At 40.6% G+C, this 27,053-nt stretch overlaps 1 protein-coding gene across 1 annotated transcript; it reads right to left on the bottom strand.

Moving 5' to 3' along the window:
* On the bottom strand, positions 1 to 27,053 carry LOC104511602 (chondroitin sulfate proteoglycan 4-like; the record flags this gene model as incomplete). Its single annotated transcript, XM_010154292.1, has 9 exons — positions 1 to 2,054; positions 2,547 to 2,730; positions 7,203 to 7,375; positions 11,421 to 11,552; positions 14,618 to 14,816; positions 20,462 to 20,638; positions 21,454 to 21,924; positions 22,759 to 26,328; positions 26,890 to 27,053. Coding segments are annotated over 9 exons (7,124 nt in total), but the record flags the coding sequence as incomplete, so codon positions are not given.

Raw genomic sequence — 27,053 nt, 5'->3', positions numbered from 1 at the left:
CTACACCCAGTACTGATTGCGCTTCAAAGTGGGGTTTGTTTTTCGACAATATTGGATCATTTCAGGATCAAGGTTTAACCAGCTGTTTTGCAGAAACCGTTCTGCAGTTGCAGAAGCCACTGCAGCAGGCAGCTGTTCATGTCTTATTGCCATGAATGTTGAGGCTGTACTCCCCTCACCCCCCTTCAGGAGAGGAGTCACCGTAACACTGGGTACAGCCACGCTCCGTTCCAGACATCCACCTGGACTACTGAGGACGGTATCCGTTTGACTTTTGACGGGCGGCTTTGCCTTCTCTTTCCTCTGACACATTAGCAAAATGCACACAGAAATGACAGCAACAATGAGTAGCACAGACACCAGGACCAGGGGGATAATGATGTACCAGGGGTTGCTGCTTTCATCTGCCTGCTGTCTGGGACTCCTGGCATTAACCTGGGTTGTGGTCTCAGTCCCCAAAGATACACTTGTTCCCACTGCCAGATTTAGCAATGGGCTGTCCTCATGTAGATTTCCCCAGCGATTCTGCCCTGGCCGCACGGCTGCTTCAGTCTTACGTGGTGCTACGTCAGGCTCTTCATTCTGAGAGGAGGCTGGTGCCTCGTCCTCTGAGGTAGTGTGAATCTTTAACGTGGTCGTGCTGGTTATGGCAGGCACTTTGGTGGTAAAACCCTGAACAAGTGGAGGACTGTATGGCACGATGGAATACTGAAAATAGGCGACAGCAGGCTGCACAGCATCTGCCCTGAGTATAAACGTGAATGAGTCATTTAACAGATCAATGCCTGTCATATTTGTATCAACGTCTAGAAGCACAATGCCACTATCAATGTCAGCCTGGGTGAATGTCCGAGTTTCTTCGAATGCCGCATCATTCACGAACCTTTTCTTTACAATCCTTCCATGAGACGGGGGCACTATCACTTCAAATCTAGGATTGCTATTTGTCAACGCAGCTAGCTCAGAAGCATTCAGGTCACTGCTTCTGAATTTATAAACTGCTTGATTTGAAACCTGCTTGTCAGGTACAACTTGTACTAATGGCTTCACTGTGATGTTCAGCGCTTGGCCTGTTAGATTGCTTTCCACCGTGAAGAGCATAAACTCCAGCACTTCTTTGGATGCTGTGAGATTTGTCAAGTGGTAAGACAGCCTTCCAGAGTACAGATCTGCCTGCTCAAATTTAGTAACCTGCTCATTTCCAATCATCAGGTGCCCATATTTGAGCGGCTGAGTTATTTCATACATGATATTAGTGCTTTTACCGTTCGTGACAGCTGAAAGCTGCACATTTGTAATAGTGACGGACGTCTGGCCCTGCGGAAGTGCAACATCGGTAAGGTTGACCAGGGCAAGAGCAATTGGTATAACTTCCAGACTGAACAGTTTGTACAAAGGGCGATGTTTACCATCAGTCACACTGAAATAAAACACTCCAGAAGATGAACTTCCATCCTGTACAAACCAAACTTCACCACTGTCAACATCAGCTTGTGTGAAATCCTTTATAGAGACACTTAGATTGCTTTTCATCGCTAAATAACCATTATTGGGGTTACTAACAATGGTGTATTTGAGCTCAGCTGGCGTGTTATCTAAGTCTTCAACTTTCAGATTCTCTGACCCCAGCACTGACAAATCTCCCTGCAGGACTTTCAAGTGCAGCCTTTTAGTCTTCAGTTCTGGAGCTTGGTCATTCACTGGAACAACAGTGATATTAAACATCTCCTCTCTAACTTCGCTACGGGGCTTTGCTGCAGACTTGTTCTTTAGGTTTAACCAAACAGCAAAAGTGAAATTGTCGTGAAGCGATTCAGAATTATCGTGCACATATACAATTCCAAATTTGTTCAGTATGTATTGGGAAAAGTTAGGTTTTTCTTTGGTAAGGTTTCTTTCTCCAACAACAATCATCCCATGTTGGGGTAATGATACAACTTGATACCAGACTTCATACATGGAGCGCTGTACCTCAGGTAGCTTAATCAATAGATTTGAAGCATCTAAATTTGTTTTGTTGATTAATACTCTACCTCCTTCCTGGACTATGGCACCTATCAGAAACGAAAAGCAAATCTTAGGAATTGACTATTATACATATGCAATGCTTCAGAAATTAGATATCAAACACCGATGATGCTCACAAACTTCATGGTATCTTTGATTTCCGTATCTCAGGGCTAAAAATGTACTACAATTTTAAAATGCAGTCATATATAAGAGACAAGATTTTCTATTGATGCATTCATTAAAATTAAAGAAATAATAATATCTCAAAGCTTCTGACAAGTGTTTTCACCTATCGTTATAGCAAAATGGAGAATACACACTACAGCAATAGGAAGGGTCAAACATAGGTAGTTAAGCCCACTTTTAAAGATGCAGTGATACAGTTTTCTAAGCTACTACCTACACTACACTCTCTGACAAAAGTATTCTGGTATTTTCTTACTGAAGAGAAAGTAGCCTTTGTTCTTCCACATTTGTTCACTGAAACCCTGAGAGATCCAAAACAATCTGGAGCCCAAAGAGTACAGCATCCTTACCTGTATTTGCCAGAATACGACTGTTCCTATCATGCCTGGTAATTTCATATGAAATGACAATATGGAACACCTGGAGGTCCAGAGCTGATGGGGGAGAGGAGACAGTAAACGTAAAGAAGTCTTCTGTGCTCCAGCCAGCTGACTCAGCATGTAAGTGCTCATACATGATCACACCTTCATCCACCTGTTTCGGGTAAAGAAAAGCCATAGGTATAAGAGGAGAGTAATTTTAAACACAGAGTGTAAGGACAGAAAAAAAATCTTAATAACATTGTTCAAGAGAGGCCTTTGTACATTAGCCCATCCACAGTGTAAAATCATAGAATGATAGAAGCATTTAAGTTAGAAAAGACCTTTAAGGTCATTGAGTCCCACCATTAACCTAACATTGCCAAGTCCACCATGAAACCACATCCCCAAGTGCCACATCTACACGTCTTTCCAATACCCCCAGGGATGGTGACTCAACGATTTCCCTGGGCAGCCCACTGCAATGCTTGACAACCAGTGAAGAAATAGTAAAGAAATTTTATCCAATCTAAGCCTCCCATGGTGCAACCTGAGGCCATTTCCTCTTCTCCTATCATTTGTTATTTGAAAAATAGAGACCAAGAACCACCTCGCTACAACCTGTAGACAGCAATACGGTCTCCCCTGGGCCTCCTCTCCTCCAGACTAACCAACCCCAGCTCCCTCAGCCGCTCCTCACAGGACTTGTGTTCCTGACCCTTCCCCAGCTCCACTGCCCTTCTCTGGACACGCTCCAGCACCTCAGTGTCTTTCTTGTAGTGAGGGGCCCAAAACTGAACACAGGATTTGAGGTACAGCCTCACCTGTTCCCAGTACAGGGGGGACAATCCCTGCCCTGGTCCTGGTGGCCACACTGTTTCTGATGCAGGCCAGGATGCCGTTGGCCTTCTTGGCCACCTGGGCACACTGCTGGCTCATATTCAGCCGACTGTTGACCAACACCCTCAGGTCCTTTTCTGCTGGACAGCTTTCCAGCCACTTGTCCCCAGGCCTGTATTACTGCAGAGAGTTGTTGTAGCACAATACAGGACCCGGCACTTGGCCTTGTTGAACCTCATACAATACCACGTTGGCTGGGGCTAGCCCCAGGCCTCAGCCCATTGATCCAGCCTGTATGTAACTTATACTGAAATTATCTTGCATTCCTCCTTCTCTTAAGACGGACTCTGGGTTGCCAGACAAGCATAGTTGAAGGTAGCTGAAATGTTACTAGGCATGAATGCTTAGTAAAGGCCTTATGTGAAGAACAAAGATCTAAAACGTGAGAAACATCTCAAACTAGCAATGTAAATGGTGAACATCAGCTCAGCTGGACTGTATCTTTAGTGAATTGGAATACTGTACGTCTAGGGTTTTTTCTTTATAAGGATACCAGTGGGACCACACTCATTGTCCTGAAAAAGCGTATGAAAATTGAATGCTTGAAAAGGACTTTGATGAAGGTATTACATGGTGAATAACAAAAGGTACTTGGTAAGAGGCTATGGAAACCATAATGAGGTGCAGTGACCACTGACATACACTCTCATTTATAACCAAAGAGCTGACGGGATTACTTACTGGAAAATTTCTACATCACAGCAAGAAGGAGATTCCTAAGAGACAGGAAGGAACCTGTCTTGTCTTGTACCTGCCTTCACTGACCTTCACGATCTTCATACTCAAAAGAATCCTAACAGTCCCACTGTGATCATTTAAGCTGCAAAGTATTGCAAAATATTGGAGTAAATCTTCAGAGAAGCACGTATTTATACAAGATACAACCACTTATCTCTTTAGGCCCCACAGCAAAATGCAGTTATTTTCCGTCTAGGATTCTCATCAGTTGGAACTACACCCAAACTTTAAGATCAATATCAAAATACATTGAAACTGCTATAGGACTCCTAATAACCGCAAGACTAAAGCACTAAATCTCACCAGATAGATTCAGCATCTGATAATTCATTCCCTGACCTGAACTGAAGACAGCTACACCTATTAAATCCTTGGCAACTTCCCAGGCAACTACTGACCTGACTTGCACATGTTAGTTTATAATTGCCACAGAGATCCCTGTCTGAGATGGTACTGGTTCTAAGTTTAGTGTTTGTAACATACACTACACAGCTTGCAAACACCCTGAAGGAACTCATTAGCACGTATTCTCACTATCCCATATGCTTGAAAGGTATGAAAAAAGAAAACAGAAAAAAACCCTGCTGCTGTTACAGATGAAGCACTTCAGCATTACAGAATCTAAATTGTGACTACAGAGAGCTCATTCTGAAATTACTGCAACAGCCCCCACTGACATCACTAGAAAAACAGGGTTTTAAGGGTTGGCTTTCTCAGTACCCTCAAACCATCCCATCTTACTGTCTAAAAAAATTCAGATTGATGTGATAAAATCCTAAATGCACATCTGCATGTTTATGCTTTCCCTATACTGATTTCTTAAGAGCTATTACAGGTCAAAACGAACAAAAATTACATTAAAAAGGATATGTTGGTTCAGGATAACCAAAGCATGCCCCTAGGACTTCAAGTTGGAGAAAACAATTTTTTGTAACAAGAATAGGCACAATATGCACCATTTAAATTGTAGCAGTGTTTAGTATCAATGTTAATAGGGTTGGGGTTTTTTTCAATTGCAAGTGCATGCTAATATCTGTGCTCAGAAGAGAATGAATTGGTGAGGACTTCTGTGTTTACCTCTGTAATGACCTTAAGTATAATGAAGAAACTGTGCCTTCCTGCAAGATGAAAATACTTCTACGATAACATAAAAGTACTGGCAGAGAAGAAACCCAAACATCGTGTCAAAAATTACTGCATTGTTCAAGTGTGTTTAATGAACAATTAAGTTTCTTATATTAGCTGAAAAACAACTGTCTGTGAACAAAAAATCTTGGAATGCAACAGTGATTTCCATTCTTTTTTTTCTTCTTTTCTTTGTCAACAAAGCAATAAAGCACGGGCACAGGGAAGTGTTCTGCACCACAGCAAAAGTGTTAAATACTTTTAAAAGCTAGCTGCATAGTACTTTTCAGAAGCGAAATTTCAAGTTCCACAGTATATAATGAAGTCAATGAAAACCCAAAGAACCAAACTAATGCAAGATATTTTCAATTCAAATCAGAGTTAGAAATTCCTATTACTCAACAGAAATTGAATGTCTTATTCTCCTTTACATGGAGAATATACAATGTTTGTAATATCAACGTCATTTTCCCACTGATATTTAACTTCATGTAGCTACCACAAACTAGTGAAATTTTATTTAGGATCTCTTCTCTCTGCCTTACACCTCATTCTCTACCAGAATAAATAGCAAGCTGGTTAGTATACCTTAATTCTACTTGCAATAAGTCACTGGTTTGAAGTGAAAGCAGCCAATACAAATACCTCCAACAGAGACAAAAACCATACACATTATTACAACTCAAATCCTTACACAATTTACAAAGCTCAAAGAGAAGTTAGCTATACATTAGTAAGAACTAAAGCAATAGAGAGTAAGTGGTGAGTTCTGATATGGCATTGTCTAATAAACATATGTAAAAGTCATACCCATAGGCAAAAAAAGTAAAACTTCAATACCTTAGCTGAAAGATTTTCTGTCTGACATGCTTAACTGCTTCATCTAATGCTCATAAAAATCACACATTTTAGGAACAGAAGGGAACAGTGTAATTATACAGTTCATCTCCCTCACAATGCAGGAAAAATCTCAGCAACTACTGCAACAAGAGCAATAATATATAACGCTCAAGTAGTTATTCACTCCACCACATTCCTTGGTCAGGTTGTTTCAAAGTCCCATAACTAATAAAAATGGCAACCTTTTTTCCAAGTTTTATTGGTCGAGTTTCAATTTCTGCCCAACAGATTTTCTTATTCCTTCACCTACTAAACCAAACAGCCACTTTTAAAATCCGTAAACATAGATTAAGACCAAATTATCTCCTAATTTTTCCTCCAGCAAATTCCGAAGATTACGCTCCATTTTATCATACTCACTTAGATTTTTCTGAGAATAACCCACTGTGCACAGAACACACCATTATATTCAGATTCTGCACACAGATACAAATAATTTACTTTCAGTTGCAAAAGAATGCTTTCCATCAAGTTAAACGAGCTGCCACGTTTTAGTCATTCGAGTATGAGATCCTGTACCACAGTTAAGATTCTTTAAACACTTAGTATCACAGCCAATCAAGTCAATAAAAGTCCCCTTGGGAACACCCATGAGCACTGCGTACAGCTGAAACAAATCTGATACTTGGACTTCTCATAGAGCGAAAGGCTACTCCTCCTGCCAAAATCTAAAGGCTTCCAACCTCGGACTGCTGGTTAATGGCACCAGAACAGCTCTTCTTGAAAAATACAGCTACAAGCAAAACAGTGGAAATTGCCAAGACCCTGCTAGTATGCAAGCAGAGGGGAACAAAGGCTCTGCTTGCGTTCATTACTAGATGCCAGTTACTTAATGACATCGCAAATCTGTGTGATTGCACTGATGGGTCACATATGCCCTGTTACTTAACAGATATAAATGGATCAGACAAAGAACAAACAACTGAGATGCCCTTTGAAGTAACAATCTACCCCTGAACCAGTTGTTATAAAGCAAATGCTTACCATAGACTGTGTAAAATTGAGGATTTCCTGAGTCGTATTATCAGAATTTACTCTGATCAGCCTTCCAAGTTTTGGGGAAGTTACAATCACAAAAGTTACAGTTCTGTTTCCTGCACTGGTCACGTCATTGGTTACAGCTTTCAGATCATGTCGTGAAATAGGCTTCCTGGAACCTAAAAAAAAGTCAATTATAAGTAACATGGATTTGCAACAGCCATTTTTGCAAAGTGTAAGTTTTGGATACACAACTCACCCTCTCCTCTAGGTACTCTACTTAGTCTTCTAATAACGTTTTGCAAGATCAGCAGGTTTATCCTTTTTCTAGCTACCTTCCAGCTACAACCCTTCCACAGCTTTTTCAATCAAAAAGCCCATCAGCAGGATGTACCTTTGTTTTTTACAAATGAAAAAACTGAAGTTCTCTTCAGCACATGCAACCGTTAAATATTAGCTTCTGCAAAAACAATCCAAAGTAAGGAACAGAGCACGTGTAGGAAGCCCTGTTCCTATATTACATGCCTAGAACTGAATCCAAACTCCAGTTGAAGTCACTATTGTTAATGGGTTTGGAAATCCCAGTTGCCCACAGAAGGCAGGGTGATTTAGCAGGGAGAAGCTTAACAGCAAAGTCTCTAGTGAACACACAAACCAAAATCAATTATTACCAGAAACTTGAGCAACACTTCATCTTCATGAAAGATGATTTTCATTAAATGAAATTAAAAAATAAATACTGAATTAAACAAACTAGGAAGAACACCACACAACAGAAATAACAGCCTGAACTGAAAGTGTATTATTAAGATGGGTGAGGGGTAACAAAATCCTTTTAATACATAGCACCACACTAACCAGTACCTTCTGGCTTAAATACTATAAAGATTATATAGAACTTTCTGGCATTTAGTCAAACCAAGACAATTTTTGACACAGCTGTGACAAAACCCAACCTAGTAATTTCCCAAAAGAAAAAAGTGGTTTTATTTGCCTTCTTTTTGATGTTTTGTTTCATGGCAGACAGACAGCAAACTAAATCTCATGTTTAATGATACTTTTGGAGGGACAATAGATTCCCAGAATCCTACTCCCCCTGCCCCTACTTCTTCCTCTATTTTTCCATTTTCTTTTTTTCTTGATCAAGAAGTATTTACAGGTATCAATACATAACTTCAGATACTAGGCATATATATCCTTTTCAGTCTGTATGCATCTTTAATGAAGCATAATGTTTACTCAGGAGTAACACAAAGTAACGTGTTCCTGCTATATTCGGAATAAAAAGCATGGGAAGCAAACTGAAGAATGGGGATATTTTGCAAACCATTAGTAGCACCAGGACTCTGCCTGTTTACATGTAGTTATGCCCTGGTTCAAACCACATCTATTTTGAAATAAGACTTGTTATCACGAAATTCTGTCTCTGCCTGTTTCCACCTTTTGACCTTCCCATGCCTCTCTGTGTCCATACTGCTTTGAAAAGCAAAGCAGTCCCTCAGGTCTAGAGAAATTCTCCCACACTATACCTAATTCAACAAGTCTCCCTTCTCTTCCTCTCTCTTCTTTTCCCCTTTTTGCGTGAAAGGCAGAGAGAGAATCAAGACCTTGTGTACAGCAGATGCAGTCAGGAATGTACAACTGAGAGCAACAGTTAATCAGACCACATGTATCTGCAAACACAGTTATTTCTCAACAAACTCCTACTTATGCAAATCAGGTCTCATTGCCTTAACAGCGTTAAGATAGAGTAACTCTCAAACACGGTCACACCGTAGAAATGGAAGTTAGTGCTCCAACTGTACCAGGTTACCACACCACTGCCATCAGAGTGCAGGGACACGGGGACAGAGGATATGTGCCACAAAGCCCTGTTTGTTCCTAACAGACCTGATCTCACCCGCTGCACAGCACAGGATGAAATACAGTGTAGGGCCACAGACAATGAAGTCTCTTGCACTTTTCAGTAAAATGGGATCTTGCCCCAGACATAACCTTCCCCTGCTTCTGTCCTGGTACTTGAGAACCTTTTCCAGCACCCACAGTAGTTTGCTCTGATCCGACACCTCAACAGGGAGAGAAAGGTTATCTGACAGCCAACAGACTGGATGCAGGAAAGGGAAGTAATGAAAGTGCTTGTTCCCAAACATGGGAGCAGGGGGGTCACAAAACCAGCCCCACCCAAACACAAAGGAAAGGAACAGAGAGGGGGGAGGACACACAGCAAAGATGCGTGATGCAGAGTAGGGCCAAGCTAATCCATACAAGTGGATTGCAACAGCGTAAGGCCATAATCAGTACTTAACATTTGGTATCCATTTTTACTGCCTGTCCTTAAGATTTGGAAAGCGCTTTGGCATGAGCATTCTGCTCATCACTGCCAAACAGTTATGAATCATCTCATCTATGGACTGTTAAGACAGCTCAGCTTCTGAGTACCTACAAGCCAGGCTGCCTCTCCTTCGCAAAGAGCAACTCAGCTCATTCCTTCTTTGCGCAATTGCTTCCCTGAAGAGGGCACATCCTCACATTGTAGATATCCGGTATATGTAAGAAAAAACTCATGTATCTAGTATTCAATCTACTGAGCACACTGAATAAAAGAACCTTCTGTTAAACAGAAAACAAACATGAACTGTATAAACAAATCTGGTATATCCAACACAAAAGAAGACAGCGGTACATGCTCTTATAAAATTGAAGAACAATATGCTTGAGAGAATAGTTTACACCCAGTCAAGAAGACATGGCAAATTCTTCACAATATATTCAATTTTTACTTCCCTAGAGAGAAAATTCTTCAAGTTGTCTCAAAATTAACTTTTCCTGCAGTGCTATAAAATGTAACAGGACACTGGCTATTGTTTTTATGTGTATTAACCACTTGGCACCATCATTCTTGTAATAGTCATTTCATGATGAGCAAGTACATCTGATACCCATACAGCTTCAGAATGCCTTTTAAAAGCATCATAAAGAGAACATGTGAAAAAGCTAGTGATACTTTTTAACACCAACATGGAACTTTGCTAACCCAAAGCAAGGATTCAAAACTGCAGGCTTAGATGAATGCAGCTTGTAGTGCTGAAAGAAATACTGTATTTTGCAAACTGGAGAATGGGTTGACAGTCTAGAGACTTTGCCTTCTATGGAAGTATCAGGCATACTGTTCTCATAATTATCTTTGGCTTAAGACAGAATTCCTGTAAATCCCTGTGCCGAAGGCAACCTTACACACTAAAATCGCAGATTAATAAGACTTGTAAGTGGATTTATGTGAATCCCATTTATATTGACTGACTTAGAAGATCATGCAGCTACAATCTAATTTTTTGTTGCCTGTGTTTAAGTGGCTTTTGTTGCAAGCCTTTGCTTATGCAGCTTATATTCAGGAAGTTTAAGAAACTAAAGTGCTCCTCTTCTGTATCAAATTAATAAATCAAGGTACAGATTAACATGTACAGAGCTTCACTAATTCTTAATCTCTCTCTGGCTGTACAGTTTGTGTTCAGAGAAGGTAGCACAAACAGAAGTGTGATGCAAGACATTGCTGAGAGAAGACTAATCTTCATTTCTCCTCTAATCCTGCAATTAATGTTAGATTACTAAATCAATGAGGGATTACCCTTGCCAATGCAGAGCAGTAAACGGCTCTGGTGAGACTCTCTTAACACGTTAACTCCTGCAGGAGTAGGATTTCATTAAAAAAATATTCAGCTGCTGATCCAAGGAGTTCCAAATACACAAATATGAATCAACGTTTTCAGTCCTTCTGATTCATCAGTGAGCCTGTGCTGCTGTCCATGATTCAGCTCAAACAACAAGAATCAGCAATCTAGCAAGCTTAGGTGTGCTGTTCAGAATCCCACAGGTACAAGCTTCACTCTGCTTTTACCAGACAAAATCATAACCAGCTTAGACACCTCTAAACATATCAATATAATACAGAGCTTTTAAACCAATCTGCATAGGGAATGTTCGGACCTTAGGCAGACACTGTTACTGTCACTGCCAATTTCCATGACGCCAAGCACATGCACATATCAAAAAGTTAAAAACTATAAAACAAGCAAAATATTGTTTGAGAAAACATAAATGTGCTTTTAAAAATCAAATAGATGTTCTCAGGTACAGTTTTCTCCAGTTTAGCCAGCCAGCTATCTGACAAATCGCTGTATACTATTTTTCAAGAGGACAAAATCACGGTAATCTTTAAAAACAGACCTGGAAAGACTCCGAGTCCTTTGTTCACTTCAAGGCTAACGACTAGCGTCTGAGCTGTGATGCTAAAAATCTGTCGAGGCGCAAAGTTCAAACCATCTGTTACCTGAAAGCTGAAACCTCCAGACATTGCTCCTGTAGAAAACAAAACCGTAAATTTATTCTTGTATTATTCTGTTTGTCAGCCAAAACATACAAACATACACCGGACGCCTTTTGCTCTCGGCTACAGTGAAATATACCCACAGTCATCCTGAAGCATTTTTTAATCGGTACCTATCTTAGTTAGAATTAGAGAAATCAATAATGCAGGGAACCCCTTCCTAAGGAATAACTACTGGCTGTTGCTTACACTGAAGGCCAAGCACCCCTTAGAGGAAAATCACAGACTGCCCCTTCCTTTCTTTCTTCACTGACTCCAGTGGAGCTGAAACCAAGTTAAACTTGGGGAGACAATGGCTCCCAGATTTCTTACTCCTGCTAGGAAGGACCAAAGCACTTGGGAGTCACATTTTGGCAAAGAAGGAATTTGGGGAGAAAAACAACTAGGATATTCTTTCATTTTGATTTACATTTGAAGGACTGAATCAACTCTCGGGTTGTTTCCCTTGATGCTCTGCTCTGCTTCAGCTTTGCTGAAGAGCGTATGTTATCACAGCTTAAACTACTTCAGAGGTTATGTGTACTCATAATAAATGCACATTTTTTTCTTTAATCTTAGGACCTGTATGTACTTTGGCACAAGTGATAGCAAAATACCTCCAGGAGTCTGAGTGGATTCCTGTAAAAATACATCTCTTAGAAGTGGCTTACTCTTTTAAGTAGAGCGTCACCAGATTGTTCAATTAGGTAGAACAAGCGAATGAAAAATTGAAACATTAACTGTTGCAAACAGATACCACTGCTCTTCTACTTGTTTTGTTCAATTTAGCCATAACACATTGCTACATGAATATATATTTCACAGATTCAGAGAGTGGAAGGGGTTGGAAGGGACCTCTAGAGATTACCCAGCACACCCCCCCTGCCAGAGCAGGATCACCTGGAGTAGATCCCACAGGAACAAGTCCAGGCGGATTTTGAAAGTCTCCAGGGAAGGAGACTCCACCACCTCCCTGGGCAGCCTGTTCCAGTGCTCTGTCACCCTCACAGGGAAGAAGGGTTTCCTCGTGTTCAGGCTGTACCTTCTGAACTAAATCCTGAAGTGCTGCTCAGGTGGACCATGTATTACTTTATTGCAATTAATTTTTAAGGGCATATCTGATCAGAGGTGATAAAAAGGACACCAGAAAGAGGACTGTAAAATCTGCACTGAGAGGACACTGAGACTTCAGAACCAACAAGAGTTCAGTTCAGTGCTGACTCAAGGACAACACCATCAGGGTTTAAGGGCAGACACCATACTGTGAAAGCGGGATGGGAGCACCCTGGAGTGAAGCAAGGGTGGAAAAGGGAAGGAATTCTCACACTGAAAAAGAAAGTCATGTTCTGGTTCTGTTTTTATGGACAGAACAACTGGGGATTACAGAGGAAACAAACACAAAATTTTTGTGTACAGAGGAAACAAACACAAAACTCCTACTTCCCAGGAGGAGCCAAAGCATCTAGCAGACACCAGAAGACTGAAGGGACAAAGCATCTCAAGAGGAAAGGGTTAAAAAGCCGAGTGACAGCAATGACGTAACGAAAGACCCCAGGACAAGGCTGGGATTGAGAATAAAAGAGTAACAAGTACATGTCTAGCAACAGTTCAAGAGGGAGGAAGAAAGAAAACAACAGACTGAGAAAGGAAAAGAATCAGTATGTCCCAAGTACCTTCTGAAACACTGGAGGCCATGGGCCTAAGTGGGTGGCAGAGCTAGAGCAGCCGCAAGAGCTGACATGTGACCTGAGCAATTTTACATTTCCAATTTACTGTACAGCCCACACTCGCACGGACTGGAAAACAAAATTTGCTGTTCTTTTTACTCTTACTAATCAAGATTCACTTCCTAAGGCTACAGAGGTGCATTCGGCCTTTCTGGAACACAGAGTGGATTCACTTCCCCACAGTGAGACTACCATTTTCCTACCACGACAGGGGTTTTTATGTGTCAGTCTCCCTTGGAACCATCTGAACGGCTCGGCTCTCTTTTGCCATGCTCCTGACCTTTCAGCTCCTGACCTAATTATTTGAGCAGGATACTTACAGCTCACCAGCAGCTGCTTGTGAAGCAATTTCAGTAGCACATAAGCACTCTGCAAGACAGTGCACTGGAAGTCAGAGCACTTTAACCTGCACCAAGCTTCATGAAGTCACAGCACTGATCTGGAGTGACTGTTACACCCAAAAGACCACTGGAAATAATTCCAGCCTTGCCTCAAGGCCAGCAAGACAGTTCTGTACCTCCTCTTCCATCTCCTTCTGTACCTCTTCCACCTCCTTATGCAAAACTGTCTTATTCCTTCCTCGGCATCTCCTTTCTTCTTGCAGCTGAGGTAACACGATAGTGGATCTGGTCAGGAGAAAAGCAGCTATTACCCTGTAAAGCCCCCACCTCTTCCACTGGCTGGTACCCTGCTGGGATCTTCATTCCTGCGGCTTCTCAGCACTGCCACTCAAGGATGCATGAATCTCCCCTGACTTCTTTTTTTTATTGCCCACACATTCTCTCTGTAGCAGCAGCACAAATAACCCAATCTCTAGCTCTGGCCATGGACAGAAAAGGGTCCATGGTTAAAGCTGAACTCTATCACAGTGTGAAAGACTGTTGACATTACCTAGATGAACCATAACTTCATTGCCCACAACTGCTCAGGAACACAACTACGCTGTGGCAGGTATCCAAACAGACTGTTGGTCCACAAGCAGCTCTCCACTGTAGCAAGACAGGAAGTCTACAGGAGATTCTCAACGACCATGGTCAAGATAATCGATTTCATATCTCTCCAAGCTGTATGGCAACATTCCCCTACTGCAAACCTGCATTCAGAAAGAAGGCTGCTACCAACTGAACCACTAATACACCAAGGTTTCTTGGTGAACACACGTTTAAATTGACATTAGAACCTTCCCTGTTTAGTTTGTGAGATCATGTATCACATAACCAGTGCTCTAAAACTTTTGTGACATTACAAGAACTTTGAAGGATTAGAAACACAAATATGATGACTAGGAGCAGTATTTTGGTAACAGAGGTGGTATTTTTGAAACCACATACCATCGTGTACAAATATCAGTTGCTCTTCTATTATATGAGCCTGGGTAAAGCTAAGGATGCTCTTGTTTGGAGAAGACTTCAGAGCCAAGTGCCCATTGCTAGGTGGAGTAATCGAATACATCAGTTCTGATGGGGAGGAGTCCTTGTCTTCTGCACAGAGGTCATCAGTAGTTATTTCTGTGACCGAATCCACCCAGACCTAGTAAAGCAAAAATTAAAAAATTGTAATAATAATGAAAATGCATACAAAAGAAAATCGGGGCAGGAAAAGCCTTCAGAGAAGAAGAAAGAATAAAGATTTGTGCTGTGCAACACCACCAGCTATGGCAGGTTTCCTTACTGTCCAGCCAAATCTCTGATCATGGACTGGAATAGTTAATGTTGGCAAATGGTTTTCAAAAAACAAGACCATGAGATAATACAAGCAAACACACCCTACACCAGTTTGAGTTTTAGGTAGCTGCAGCACAAGTGGTCTATTTGTCAGGCACTATCCAAGTTCTTGCAAACACAACAAAACTGTATTTTGATAACCGAGTCAAAGAGCTCCTTTCCAACACACACACATGAATATTAGTGTCATGTACTTCACAGCAGGCAAGGCATTCAAAATGCTCTACTTTTACCAGCAAAAAGTTAAAAACAGCCTGGGGACAGTATAATCTCTAATACAAATGGAACATTTGTTGTAGCTGCATTATTACCTTCTAACAACACACACGAAAAGCCCTTTTTTAATGCATCAAACAACACACAGAGGTGCTCACTCCAGTGGGAGATGAAGGAATCAACACCTCCAGCAGCTGCTTAGCACGTTGCAAGGTCACACTTCCAGACAAAATAGCTAACTAGTATTTGGGAAGATGACAGAAGACCCATTATTTGATTCTAGTATATCAGACTGACCTTTTTTTTTTTTAATGATTAAGATAGCACAACCTGCAAGATTCTTCTTTTCAAGCAGTGCTATCTGAGCTTCATTCATACCTCACTGGATAATTTCTTGTTTGGAAACAATAAGCAACACAACATTTTACTCTTCACCTTTGCTGTATTTCTTTGGAATTACAGACAAATGTACTAACAAAGAACAACATGAAAATAAATTCCTAAATATTCAATACATCAATACCAATTTTTCCAGGCACACTTTATATAGCATACAATTTTAAGAGCCTAGCCTTTCAAAACTTCACCTTGAGCTTCAACACAGATTCTGCATTGTCCCTTCCTGTATTCCTAGGCTCTTATTACACTTAACAAGTGTCTGGTAAGAACGTCACACCAAATGGTTGAAGAGAAAATGTGATCCTTGACAAGTGGCATTTTACCCCTATGAAAACCAAAAATCAGTGATCACAGATTTTTCCTTAAGTATTAATTTTACTTTTTAATAAAAAACATGAAAAAACCCTTTTACAGCCACTGTGATTTTTGCCACCACACTTCAGTGAAGATTTCAGACTACACTGTCACAAAGTATATGCCACAGAAAAAGTGACAGTAAAATGACATTATGTGTTTTCTAATTAGAAAAAAAAATTTGAAAAAGAAGCTGTATTGCATTTTATAATAGAAAATACCTTGCAAGCAGGAAATAATTATTTTCTCTTTTGAAATATGTATTTCTCTGTAATGTAATTACTATCAAAGTTCGATAAACGATGCCATGTATGAAAATGCAGGATGATAACTAAGCTGATATAAAATGACAGCAAATATCATCATTAGCAGTATCAAATAAGCACGTCACCTGTTCTGTACTGAGACCCTTCAACTCATCTCAGTAGCACTTGACTCAGATTATTCCATACAGAAAATAAAAGGTCACAAGCAGAACGCGCAAAAACGCAAGAAAGGACTATGCAAACACATTGTTACATATGACTCGTTAGACATCTGAAAGTTTCAAAATTTTTTTCTCTTACTAAAGGAAAAAATGAGCTTTTATTTCTAGAAAGCCAGTGTTTATTTCTATTGTTCCAGCACACTAACGCACAATGTACTCTACAAGCTGAGGTGCTCCATGACCTGCAACACGATCCTTGAGGAATGAAAGGAGATCCAATAGCTGAAAAGGTCTGTAGGGAAGTGGACACTCAGAATACTGCAAATACTGCACAAGTACCTGATTTTCCACATCTGGGATCAAGTCCTCCTTGAAAAGCACCATGAAAACTGTATCTGAACTTCCAGGATGTAGTTTTACACTAATTTTGCATGTGCTTAACACATTCCACAGACATGGTCCAAAAATGAGTTCATGACCCTGCCCACTGGGAAATAATCCATACTGTTCTACTTACAGCATTCAGCTTATCAGTATCTCCTTGCATGCTACATATCCTGCCAGACACTCTATACTCATGGCCATTACAATACTCTGGTGAGTGATTGATTTAAAGGGCAGGGGAGGGGAAAGGGGAGTTGGGGAGTGTGTTTGAATTTGTTTTTTAAAAAAAAATCTAATCCTAGGAAAATATGGCCCTCTTGTGGCAATAGAAGAATATAGTCATTTCACAGCAGCACTACCCCAAAATATATTTAAACACATACATAAATGCAGTAAATAATGCCAGGATAGTGATTTTTTTAAAAATATCCTATTTCCCTTCCCCATTCCCACACCAGGGGTATTAAAAAAAAGAACAACCAAACCCACACAGAACATATGGAAATTTTAGGAAATTATAACTAAAATACTGTACAGTTTCTAAACCATATGTTGGTGCAGGTCCAGAGGGAGGCCACAAAAATAGTCAGGCGGCTGGAGCACCTCTCCTACGAAGAAAGGCTGAGAGAGATGGGCTTGTTCAGCCTGGAGAAGAGAAGGCTCCAGGTAGACATTATAGCACCTTCCAGCACCAGAGGGGGCCTACAAGGAAGCTGGTGGGGGGGGCTTTATATTTATACAAGGGCCTGTAGTGACAGGACAAGGGGTAATGGGGTTAAATTTAAAGTGGGGAGGTTTAGATTAGATACCAGGAAGAAATTCTTCCCGGAGAGGGTGGTGAGGCACTGGAACAGGTTGCCCAGAGAAGCTGTGGATGCCCCATCCCTGGAAGTGTTCAAGGCCAGGCTGGATGAGGCTTTGAGCAACCTGGTCTAGTGGAAGGTGTCCCTGCTCATGGCAGGGGGGTTGGAACTAGATGGTCTTTAAGGTCCCTTCCAACCCAAACCACTCTATGATTCTAAATAAACACATCCCTCATGCACATGGTCTAATGGAAAGGCTTTAAATTAAATTCAAGGATTACTAGCATACATTACAGAAGCTCTCAGGACAGTAAGAACATTCAGTATCTCCTACATTAAGTTCATGCAAATACTTCAGCACGTCAAATTCTCCGAAGAAAAAAAACCCAATCAAACAAAAAACCCCTAAGGACCTCACTTCTTTTCACTTCCTAGAGCAAGATCAGAAAAAAAATCCAAAAATGTTTGGTTGTTTGTCCTCCTGAAACTGCTCCATGGGGTCCAAACTTTGATGATATTCACAACCTTGACAACAACAGACCAGGTTGTGTGAAGAAGGGATGTTATAGATGCTTCATAAGCAAGGAAGCTTAAGAAGTCATTCAACCATGTGTGCACATGCTCAGCTATTTCTTGCATTTGGCCAGAAACCCCATGGCAAAGGCCAAAATTAACTTTCATATACCCACACCAACATCACTGGCCACATAATGCAGCTTTTCACAGAAGCTATTCCTCAGCATATGCTAGCGTATTTTTCAGTTGTTCTTTCTAACTCTTTATATTGAGATGTGCAAAATTTCTGAGGTGCTAAACTTCAGTCAACTCAAATGATCGTACTGGACCTCAGTTTTCACAGTACTGGTCCCTTAATTTACACTTTTGTACATTCTCTACATTTCCAGCCTTTTGAAAAGCAACACATGGTTTACTACTCAACATTCACTACTAGCAATGCCCTTCTGGAGCACAGACTGAAATATGGGGCCAGGAAATATCATCCTACACAGAAATGCCCAGCTCATCTCAATACTTAAAAGGACTAAGAAAAATCAATTTTCTTTCATCTACTTGGGATTAGCAAGCTACCTTTGAAGAATAATCATCCTAGTGTACCCGTCCCAGCATACAACCTGACTGCCAGTTTTGTTTTAGTCCACATGAATCACAGAATCACAGAATGGTCAGGGTTGGAAGAGACCTCTGGAGATCATCTAGTCCAACCCCCCTGACAAGGCAGGTTCACCTAGAGCAGATTGCACAGGAACACATCCAGGCGGATTTTTAATATGTCCACAGAAGGAGGCTCCACAACCTCTGTGGGCAGCCTGTTCCCATGCTCTGGCACCCTCAGAGTAAAGATTTTCCTCAAGTAAAGGGGGAACTTCCTGTGCTTCAGTTTGTGCCCACTGCCCCTTGACCTGTCACAGGGCACCACTAAAAAGGGTCTGGCCCCCTCCTCTTGGCACCCTCCCTTCAGATATTTATAAGCATTAATGAGATCCCCTCTCAGCTTTAAAATGATGCCTTTTCTCACATGAAAAGGCTAAATGAACAACACAAGGTTATGATCACTTTTACCAGTAATCCAGTCTCCTGCAAAACACAACTGAATATGTTAAATTAATTGCATGTTTCAGGTGCCACCAATTTGCAAACCCCATCATACAGCACTGGGGATGATATAGCCCCAAAATACCCTACTCAGCTTCTTTCAAATCTATTTCTAACTCTCTTCTTTGTCTTGATGCCTCTCAGCTGGTTTAGAGGATCATAGAATCATAGAATGGTTTAGGTTGGAAGGGACCTTAAAGACCATCTAGTTGTAAGCTGCCCTGCCATGGGCAGGGACACCTTCCACTAGACCAGGTTGCTTCCAGCCTCAACCAGCTTGGCCTTTACTGTCACTGCAAGTTCATTAGCTGACTCATACCCATTCTGCTTTTCAGTCACCTTATCTGTTTTTACTCATCAGATCTCAGATTGGAAGCCTTCACATACGGGGGCTTTTTCTGGTTTACATGGGAAGAGTGCCCACAATAAACTGGTTCTAGTTACTGAGCACTACCATAACATAAACAAAATTCTCTTCAGGAATTTGAGGGAGGTGGAGTTATAAACAAGTCAGCATAACCTCTTTTTAGCTATCACAACCTAATAGCTCCAGTGTCTGCACTAATGTTTTAATGACCTCTAATGGCCTAGATTTTCACAGACTGTATCATATTATTCTTATCAGGAACTTTTAAAGAAGGGAACATTCCTGTTTTGTATCAGAAACACCCAACTGGTAGACAATCCTCTCACGCAGGGCCAGTGAGAATGCTGCTCTCTTCTCTTGTCCTGTCCCCCTGGGGATCCAGAGAGGAGCAGGCAGCAGAATGCACCTCAGCAGGCCTGACCTTTTGATACACTTGATGGGCAAGAGGCACAGGGTCTGATGGCTGTGCAAAGACAACATTAAGATGTTTGCACCCTCATCATCGCTACTGTTGGTATTTTCCTAAGCTATGCTGTTCATTAACAGGCCTCAAGATGCCCTAGGAAATAGCCCTAAAACACAACAATGATCCACCCCAAGCCTTATGTCAGTCCAAGAGACTTCTATGTTTGTGATTAAAAGAAAGATCAGTCAGCCTTCTAGATAAACAGCAGAAAATGTTCTCCATGATGAACAGACTCTCCCTAAATACACATTACTCACGTACTGCCTCCCTCCCATAACATTAATTTACTTAAATTTCAGGACCACCATTTATTGTATTGACTACCCCACCAGATACAAACATAATACCCTGTTAATGAATGTGCACTTAATGGTATCAGGTTAGAAATAATTTTAACATCTAAAAATGCTGACAAACATACCCGAAGAATTCTGTTAACTTTTACAACAGGGACTTCATCATTTACTGGAGTAACTGTTACAAATACAGTTTGAGGCAAGCTGTGTTTCCACAGTTCTGTGTTATTTACTACCACAGTAAAATTGTCCATCAGTTGCTCACTGTCATCATGAACATAGTAGATTAATTCTTGTTCCACCTGAAAAACAAAACAACCTGAAAAACTAAGAAGGCTAAAAGAAAGTGAATGGCACGCTAATAAATAGCTAAATAAATAAATAAATAGATAGATAGATAAATAAATAAATATATATTCAGGTCTAGTCATGCCCCTCTGTATTTATTGCCTCAACTTTTCATGACTTCTAAGATCTTATTTATGCTTATATCTGATCTGTACCTCTATTTTTGTTCTGTCCACAACAGCAAATTTTACAGTTCATCTATCCATTCCTCCAGCCAGAATATCTTAACTTGCCATTTGCCCTTCCCCATGAAGGGAAAATGGAAAATCCAATCCCACCGTATTTACCACAGTGTTCCTGGAATCTATATACTGAATACAGTATTAGTAGATGGTGACTTATAGTAGAGTTTTGCTTCTTAGAGTTGAAAGACTGAAAATTAGCTTATTATGCATATACTGGCTCTCTGTAAGGAAGACAAGTCCTAAAAAAATACTTTTTTTTCCACTTTCCTCCTTGTTCGATCTACACATTATTCCCTCTGGTCTTTTCAAAATGTACCCAAAGCCTGTCTGCTTACAGTACACTAGTGTATGTGGCTAGTGGCACATAAGAAGTAATGTGATTCACCACAACAAGGTGCCCTCCCTCCCCACCCCAAATGACCAGCTAGCAACTGCAGAAAGATCTTTGGAACAAGGCCAGCATAAAGCTCAGGCTCATGTATCTCACCACCTCCCACCAAATCATCCCACTGCAGGCAAAAATTAGCTTTTAGCAATACAAAGAATTAAACGTGACTGCACCAAAGCAGATCTAAATGCATTACCTGTTTTCTGGTGAATGTGGTTAACTTTATTCCAGGAACACGGGAGTTTTCAACATACCCATGTTTTGGCTGTTCAATTAAAATAAATTCACAGCTGAGTCCTGAAAAGTGCCTACTAGAAATTTTTAGATAGTCTTCCACCAGGGCTTTTGAGCCCCCTTCAATTACTGTGAAGTTCTGTACTTCCAGGGGAATCATTCTGGGGATGATGTCTACAGAGATCTCTATTCCACTCACTGTTCGGACACCGTTGGTCACATCCAGAGAAAAACAGTCATCTAGTTGGTCTGAAACTGTCTGCACGTACTGAACCTTGCCCTCGTCAACATCTTGCTGTGTGAAGCTCAAAACTGGCCTTTGGTCAGCACCAAGATAATAATCTTCTGAGGAAAACTTCCGAATGTATCCATGTACTGGCAGCTGTCTTAGTGTGAATACAATCTCAGATGGAGAACTGTTTTCATGAACAACCTTAAATTTAAAAACATACCCGAAAATTATTTAAACAGAAATGGGAGATATCCTTCCATTCTCGTCTGAATTTTTCACCATTAGCCCTGGGACTGTCTACCTAATTAACTGGCATGCTTTGAGTCACACAGTTTACCTGAAAATTCCTAATACAATACAATGGTTTAAGCAGCCAGGTGTTAATGTGGCACAGCAGTGTTGCGTAACCCCAAATACATTTTGTAAATTTTGAAAAGGAACACACTGCAGAATTCACCAACAGCCTCAGCATGGCAGACCCCTGCCTGAAACAGGGATTTCAGCAGCACAGCCACATGCTGCCAGAGTGCCTTCGCAGCAGAGACTGTAAAGCTCCTCACAACCAGGAGGAAAATACTCACCAGAGAGCAAGCACCTCATGTTTGTGACTCGGTGATTTTAAAATTTTGGATGCAACCCTCAGACAGTTTTAACTAGGCTAGCTCCACACTGGATGAAGAAAACCCCTTTCTTCCTTGGCACTTCCCACCATCTCCACTAAAAATGGTACATGAATATTAAGTAAAAAAAATTGTCACAACTAAAACAAATACACAAGGGCAGCATCTCCAAATCTTAACTTTCTCAAGTACCAATATGTAATGGAGTAAAAGACTATGGGCAGTCTTTCTCTAACATAAACCATTTTCCCTTCTAGAAATGAAAGCTTGCTTGTGCCAGTCACTCCAGAATTAAGCACCCAGAATCAGACATGTTCATGAAAACCAGGAGTTAAAGAAGACAGAGAGACTAAAGACATTGCAATGAAGAAAACTTGCTACATGACTGGAGAAATCAACAACTCAATTAACTTACTTGCAGTTTTCCTTTACTGATTTTAACTGGTTTTCCTTCTTCAACTAAGAGATTATTTTTGTTCACAATCCTTGGTGGCCACTGATGACTTTCCAAATACATGCGAACATACACTCCAGCATCCACACGGACATCTCTAGCATGGACTGTAAAGTTAAATGTGTCAATAAGGTTGTTGCTGTCATCATGCCTGTAGGTCACATACCCCTTTATCAGATCAAGCTGAGTAAAGGAATCCATCAGTAGATTGTTTACGTATATCCTTCCATATTTTGGGAAAGAGAGTAGTTCATATGTAATCTCATGATCATTTCTGATGTCTTGGTTTGTAACAGCACTTAGGTTAGCTGTTGTAACAGCTTCCTCTTTTCCTTTTTGAACCAACAAGCCTGTATTATTTTCCAGCCTAACATAAGGATCAGTGGCACTAACTTCTAGAAGCAAAGAGGTATAGTGCTTGCCATCTGTCACAAAGAGCACAAAACGCCCAAAGTCTGCACCATGGTGTATAAACAGGACTTGCTTTTGCTCCAAGTCCACTTGTTTGAATTGGTAGAGTCTGTGCAAAGTGTCATTTGTTAGCACCAAGTCCCCATTGGAAATGCCACGCCTAGTATATAGCAGCTCTCCATCATCAAAATCAGAATCAGGGTCATGATAGCAAAGATCTGTCAAAGTTAATAATCGTTGTTCATTTCTCACTACATTAAATATCTTATCAATTACACGTACTGGTTTCTCATCATTCTTCAGCTTGACAGAAATGTTGAATCTAATCTCTACTGACAAAGGTTCTACTTCTGGATCAAACTTTTCCCACTTTCCTGACTCTCCACTGGAAGCTCTGACAAGAAATTCATCAAACACTGTCTCAGAGTCGTCATGCACATACATAAGGCGCTTATCTATTATATCCTTGCTAGTGAAAGTGGTGAGATTGTCATTACTCTCAAATGAGCCTGAAAAAATAATGAGTTTTAATTTCCCGTGCTTAGGAAACTGTGTAACTTTATATTCGACAGTTTTATTATCCAATGTTTGCACGAACAATTCCGTGCTTGTTATTAACTCTCCTTCACCTTCAGTAACAGTAAGGCCATTGTTAGTCAAAGTAATGTTTCTCAGTTCTGATTTGATGTAGACTTCAAAGTCATATGAATTTGATTCCAGATACCTTGTAGAAATGAGGAATCCAAATGAATCACAGTTGTCTTCTTGGTTTCTGCTGATTAATTCATATGCCACTTTCTGATCAGTAATATCTTTCTGGCTAAAAACGGAATCTTTTTTCAAAGACTGGTCATTAAGCAGCAGTTGTCCATTCTTTGGTAGGGACAGCAATTTAAAATGAAGCTCATCTTGAGGTATTTCTAGATCCACAATCACAGCAAAAAGATTATCTGAATTCAAGTACTTCTTCTTTGATTTCTCAATTTCCAGAGGAGCATGTTTCAATAAACTGTACCTTAACCACTTCACTTTGATTGGAAACACATGCTCTTCACTGATTCTGTTCCCTATACTGACTTTGAATTTAAACTGGTCAGTAACATTTTCCAGCTGAATTTCTTTAAAAGTGTTGCAGTATCTCACACGGCTGTGCTGAACAGAGCGTTGAGTAAAAGAGCTGACTCGCTTCCATTCCCCCCTTGAATGCTGCCTTTGGACTTCCCCAAAATGGGGTGGCTCTGTGATCTCGTACCGTACCTTCAGCTCCTGGAGGCTGGCATTTGTTTCAACCGCCAGTTGCCTACGTGTGATCAGAGCTGTAACACCTTGGAGTAGTTTTATTCCCGAGTTGTTGACAATTCTGTAATCCAAAGGAACTGCCATGACACGTAGCACAACCGTGTTGCTCGTTTTCTCACCATCACTCGCCCTCAGAACAATCCTTGAGTTCTTGACACCTGTGTGGACAAAAAAAACGGTGCCTTCTCTTAAGTCCTTGTTAGAAAAGGTAGTAATAGCTTTTCCAGGATGCTTTGAGTTTTCTAAAAATCCTGCATCTGCATTCAGATTTCCAAGCATTGAAAGGCTGAGACCCACAGGATCAGTATCGTTATCTAGAACTTTTATCAGATCACTAGTCAAACGTTTCTTGGAGTTCTCTAAGAGAAGAAGCAAGTTTCCCTGGGGGAGTATGATCTCAGGTGCATCATTTACTGGAGTGACAGTAATGCTGAACACATGCTGCTCATTTCCTTGCAAATACAGAGGCACAATCTTATCACAGCTGGTAGAAACAGAGAAATTAAAATGATCGTAAGTGTCCTCAGAGCCATCATGGACATAAAGAATCTTCCCTTGCGACAGGTCCTGCATAGTAAATGTATTTACCTCCTGTGCTGGTTCACCATCTAGTTTCAAGTTTCCATGAGAGGGTGGTTCCTTTACTTCAAAAAGAATCTGTGATTGGAGAATCCCTAATTCCTGAAAGTCTGAGTTGACTTTAATATGTTTAGAATTGAGAGAAGCTTGTCCGCCCTCTAGGACAATTACGTTACTTGGAACTAAAAGATGGCTTTTGCCTTCCTTGCCCAGGGAGACAGAGCTTTCGGGGGAAATGGCAAATGTTGGGTCTGCTTTCACAGCAGGGTTCTTTACAGCCATCTCTAAAGCAAAATTTGTATTAAAATCACCGTCCATTTCACATCCAGCTGAAATGTCCTTTGTTACCAGAACATTCTTCAATGATTTCTTTTCTGAATTGGCTTTCAGGTCTCTTAAGCAACCTCTGAAGGACCCTCCTCTGGCATACTTCCCAGACACTGAAGTTAGCTTCAACTTAATCAGTTCTGATCGTGTGTTGTCATCTACACCACCTACAAAGAGAGACCCCTTCAGAAGCGGCAGCTTGCTGTGGGGAGGCAATGATTTTTTTACAGTTTCTTCATCCAGTGTCAGCTGCAAATATTCCGCAGTAAATTTCAGTTCAATGTAGTGCCAATGACTATCATTGACAGACCTGAGAGAGGAAAGCTGGGTTCTACTTTTATGTTTTCCAACATAGGCTTTAATTAATCCATCTTCCATTTCCATTGCAATGAAATCTCCTGACTGTCCCGGGTGGTAAAGCAACAAGCCACGTGCAGATGAGGTTTGCAGTGTATACTCCAAGATGCCCTCATCATCAACATTCCATGATGGGAAAGAAACATAGGCACTGGAACTGAAGAAACTAATGGGTTCATCTTCACCTGCAAAGAATTGATCACTGCATCCCACTGAAACTTCATGGACATTTTTAAAGCCAGGAGAAGGTCTCAGAGGCATAAGAATGTCTAGCTGATTGAACGATACATCATCAAGACATCCTCGGAAATTGGGCAGTGCTCCAACAAGGTATGGAATATCACGTTTACTAATACCACCTACATAGAATCCATAATCAATATTTAATTCATAGAGAATTCCAGGCATTTTAGCACTAGTTCTATCATGTTTATCAATTACCAATGTGACATTATCATGTTCATGATGTAGTTCAACCAGGTGCCAAGCTAAATCATTCAGCGGAGATCTTTGCTGAGAACGCAGTACTCGTTCCCCCACGCCAAAGTTAATTCTCAGCTGCAAGAGACAAAATTTTAACTATCAAAATCCAAACTGGTATTTTTCACAGTCATATATTAATATATAATTAATAGATTAATTTTCATAAATCTTCATATTAAGCACATAATTCACAGAATATAATCCCACTAAGATTTTATGTAGGTTTACTTGTCATCACTAGTATGATGTGTATAGTTTCAAAAGACAGAATGGACTCCTCTGCAGATCTGCTAGGACCAACAACTCCTGAGAACCCATGTGACAATGCTCTTCCAAGAATATATTTTGCAGAAAAACTATTATTTGGATCCAAACATTTTCTATGATGCTAACATCATCAAATCTGAAATTTTGCCTTTACGGATCCTTATGCTTTGAATGCAATGATTTAATGATTGATTTTAAGACCTAGAGATCTCAAAGGTTTTTAGAGGCAAATTTTAACAATTATCACTGTAATTAATTTTTCCATTTTTTATACATAAACTTTGGGATTTGTTATAGGCAACAGATTAATGAAAAACATTAAACAATGCAGGTCAGACATATATTTTCAGCTATAGTTATAAACCATACTTGTAAATGTCCTGAGCGTAGCTCTATTAAACAATAATCGTTCTTCCCAGCTGCAAGAAAAATCAGTCCATGAGGCTGGCTCGTTCGAAAACGCAACTGAAAGGATGTCTGGGAGGATGCTTCTGCCATGTTCAGCTCCACAAAGCTATTGCCATAAAATGATA

The sequence above is a fragment of the Eurypyga helias genome, unplaced genomic scaffold, assembly GCF_000690775.1.
Source record: "Eurypyga helias isolate BGI_N326 unplaced genomic scaffold, ASM69077v1 scaffold24000, whole genome shotgun sequence".
In the NCBI taxonomy this organism is placed as follows: domain Eukaryota; kingdom Metazoa; phylum Chordata; class Aves; order Eurypygiformes; family Eurypygidae; genus Eurypyga; species Eurypyga helias.
Note: the sequence above shows the minus strand (reverse complement) of the source record. Positions and strands in the feature narration are given on the sequence as shown.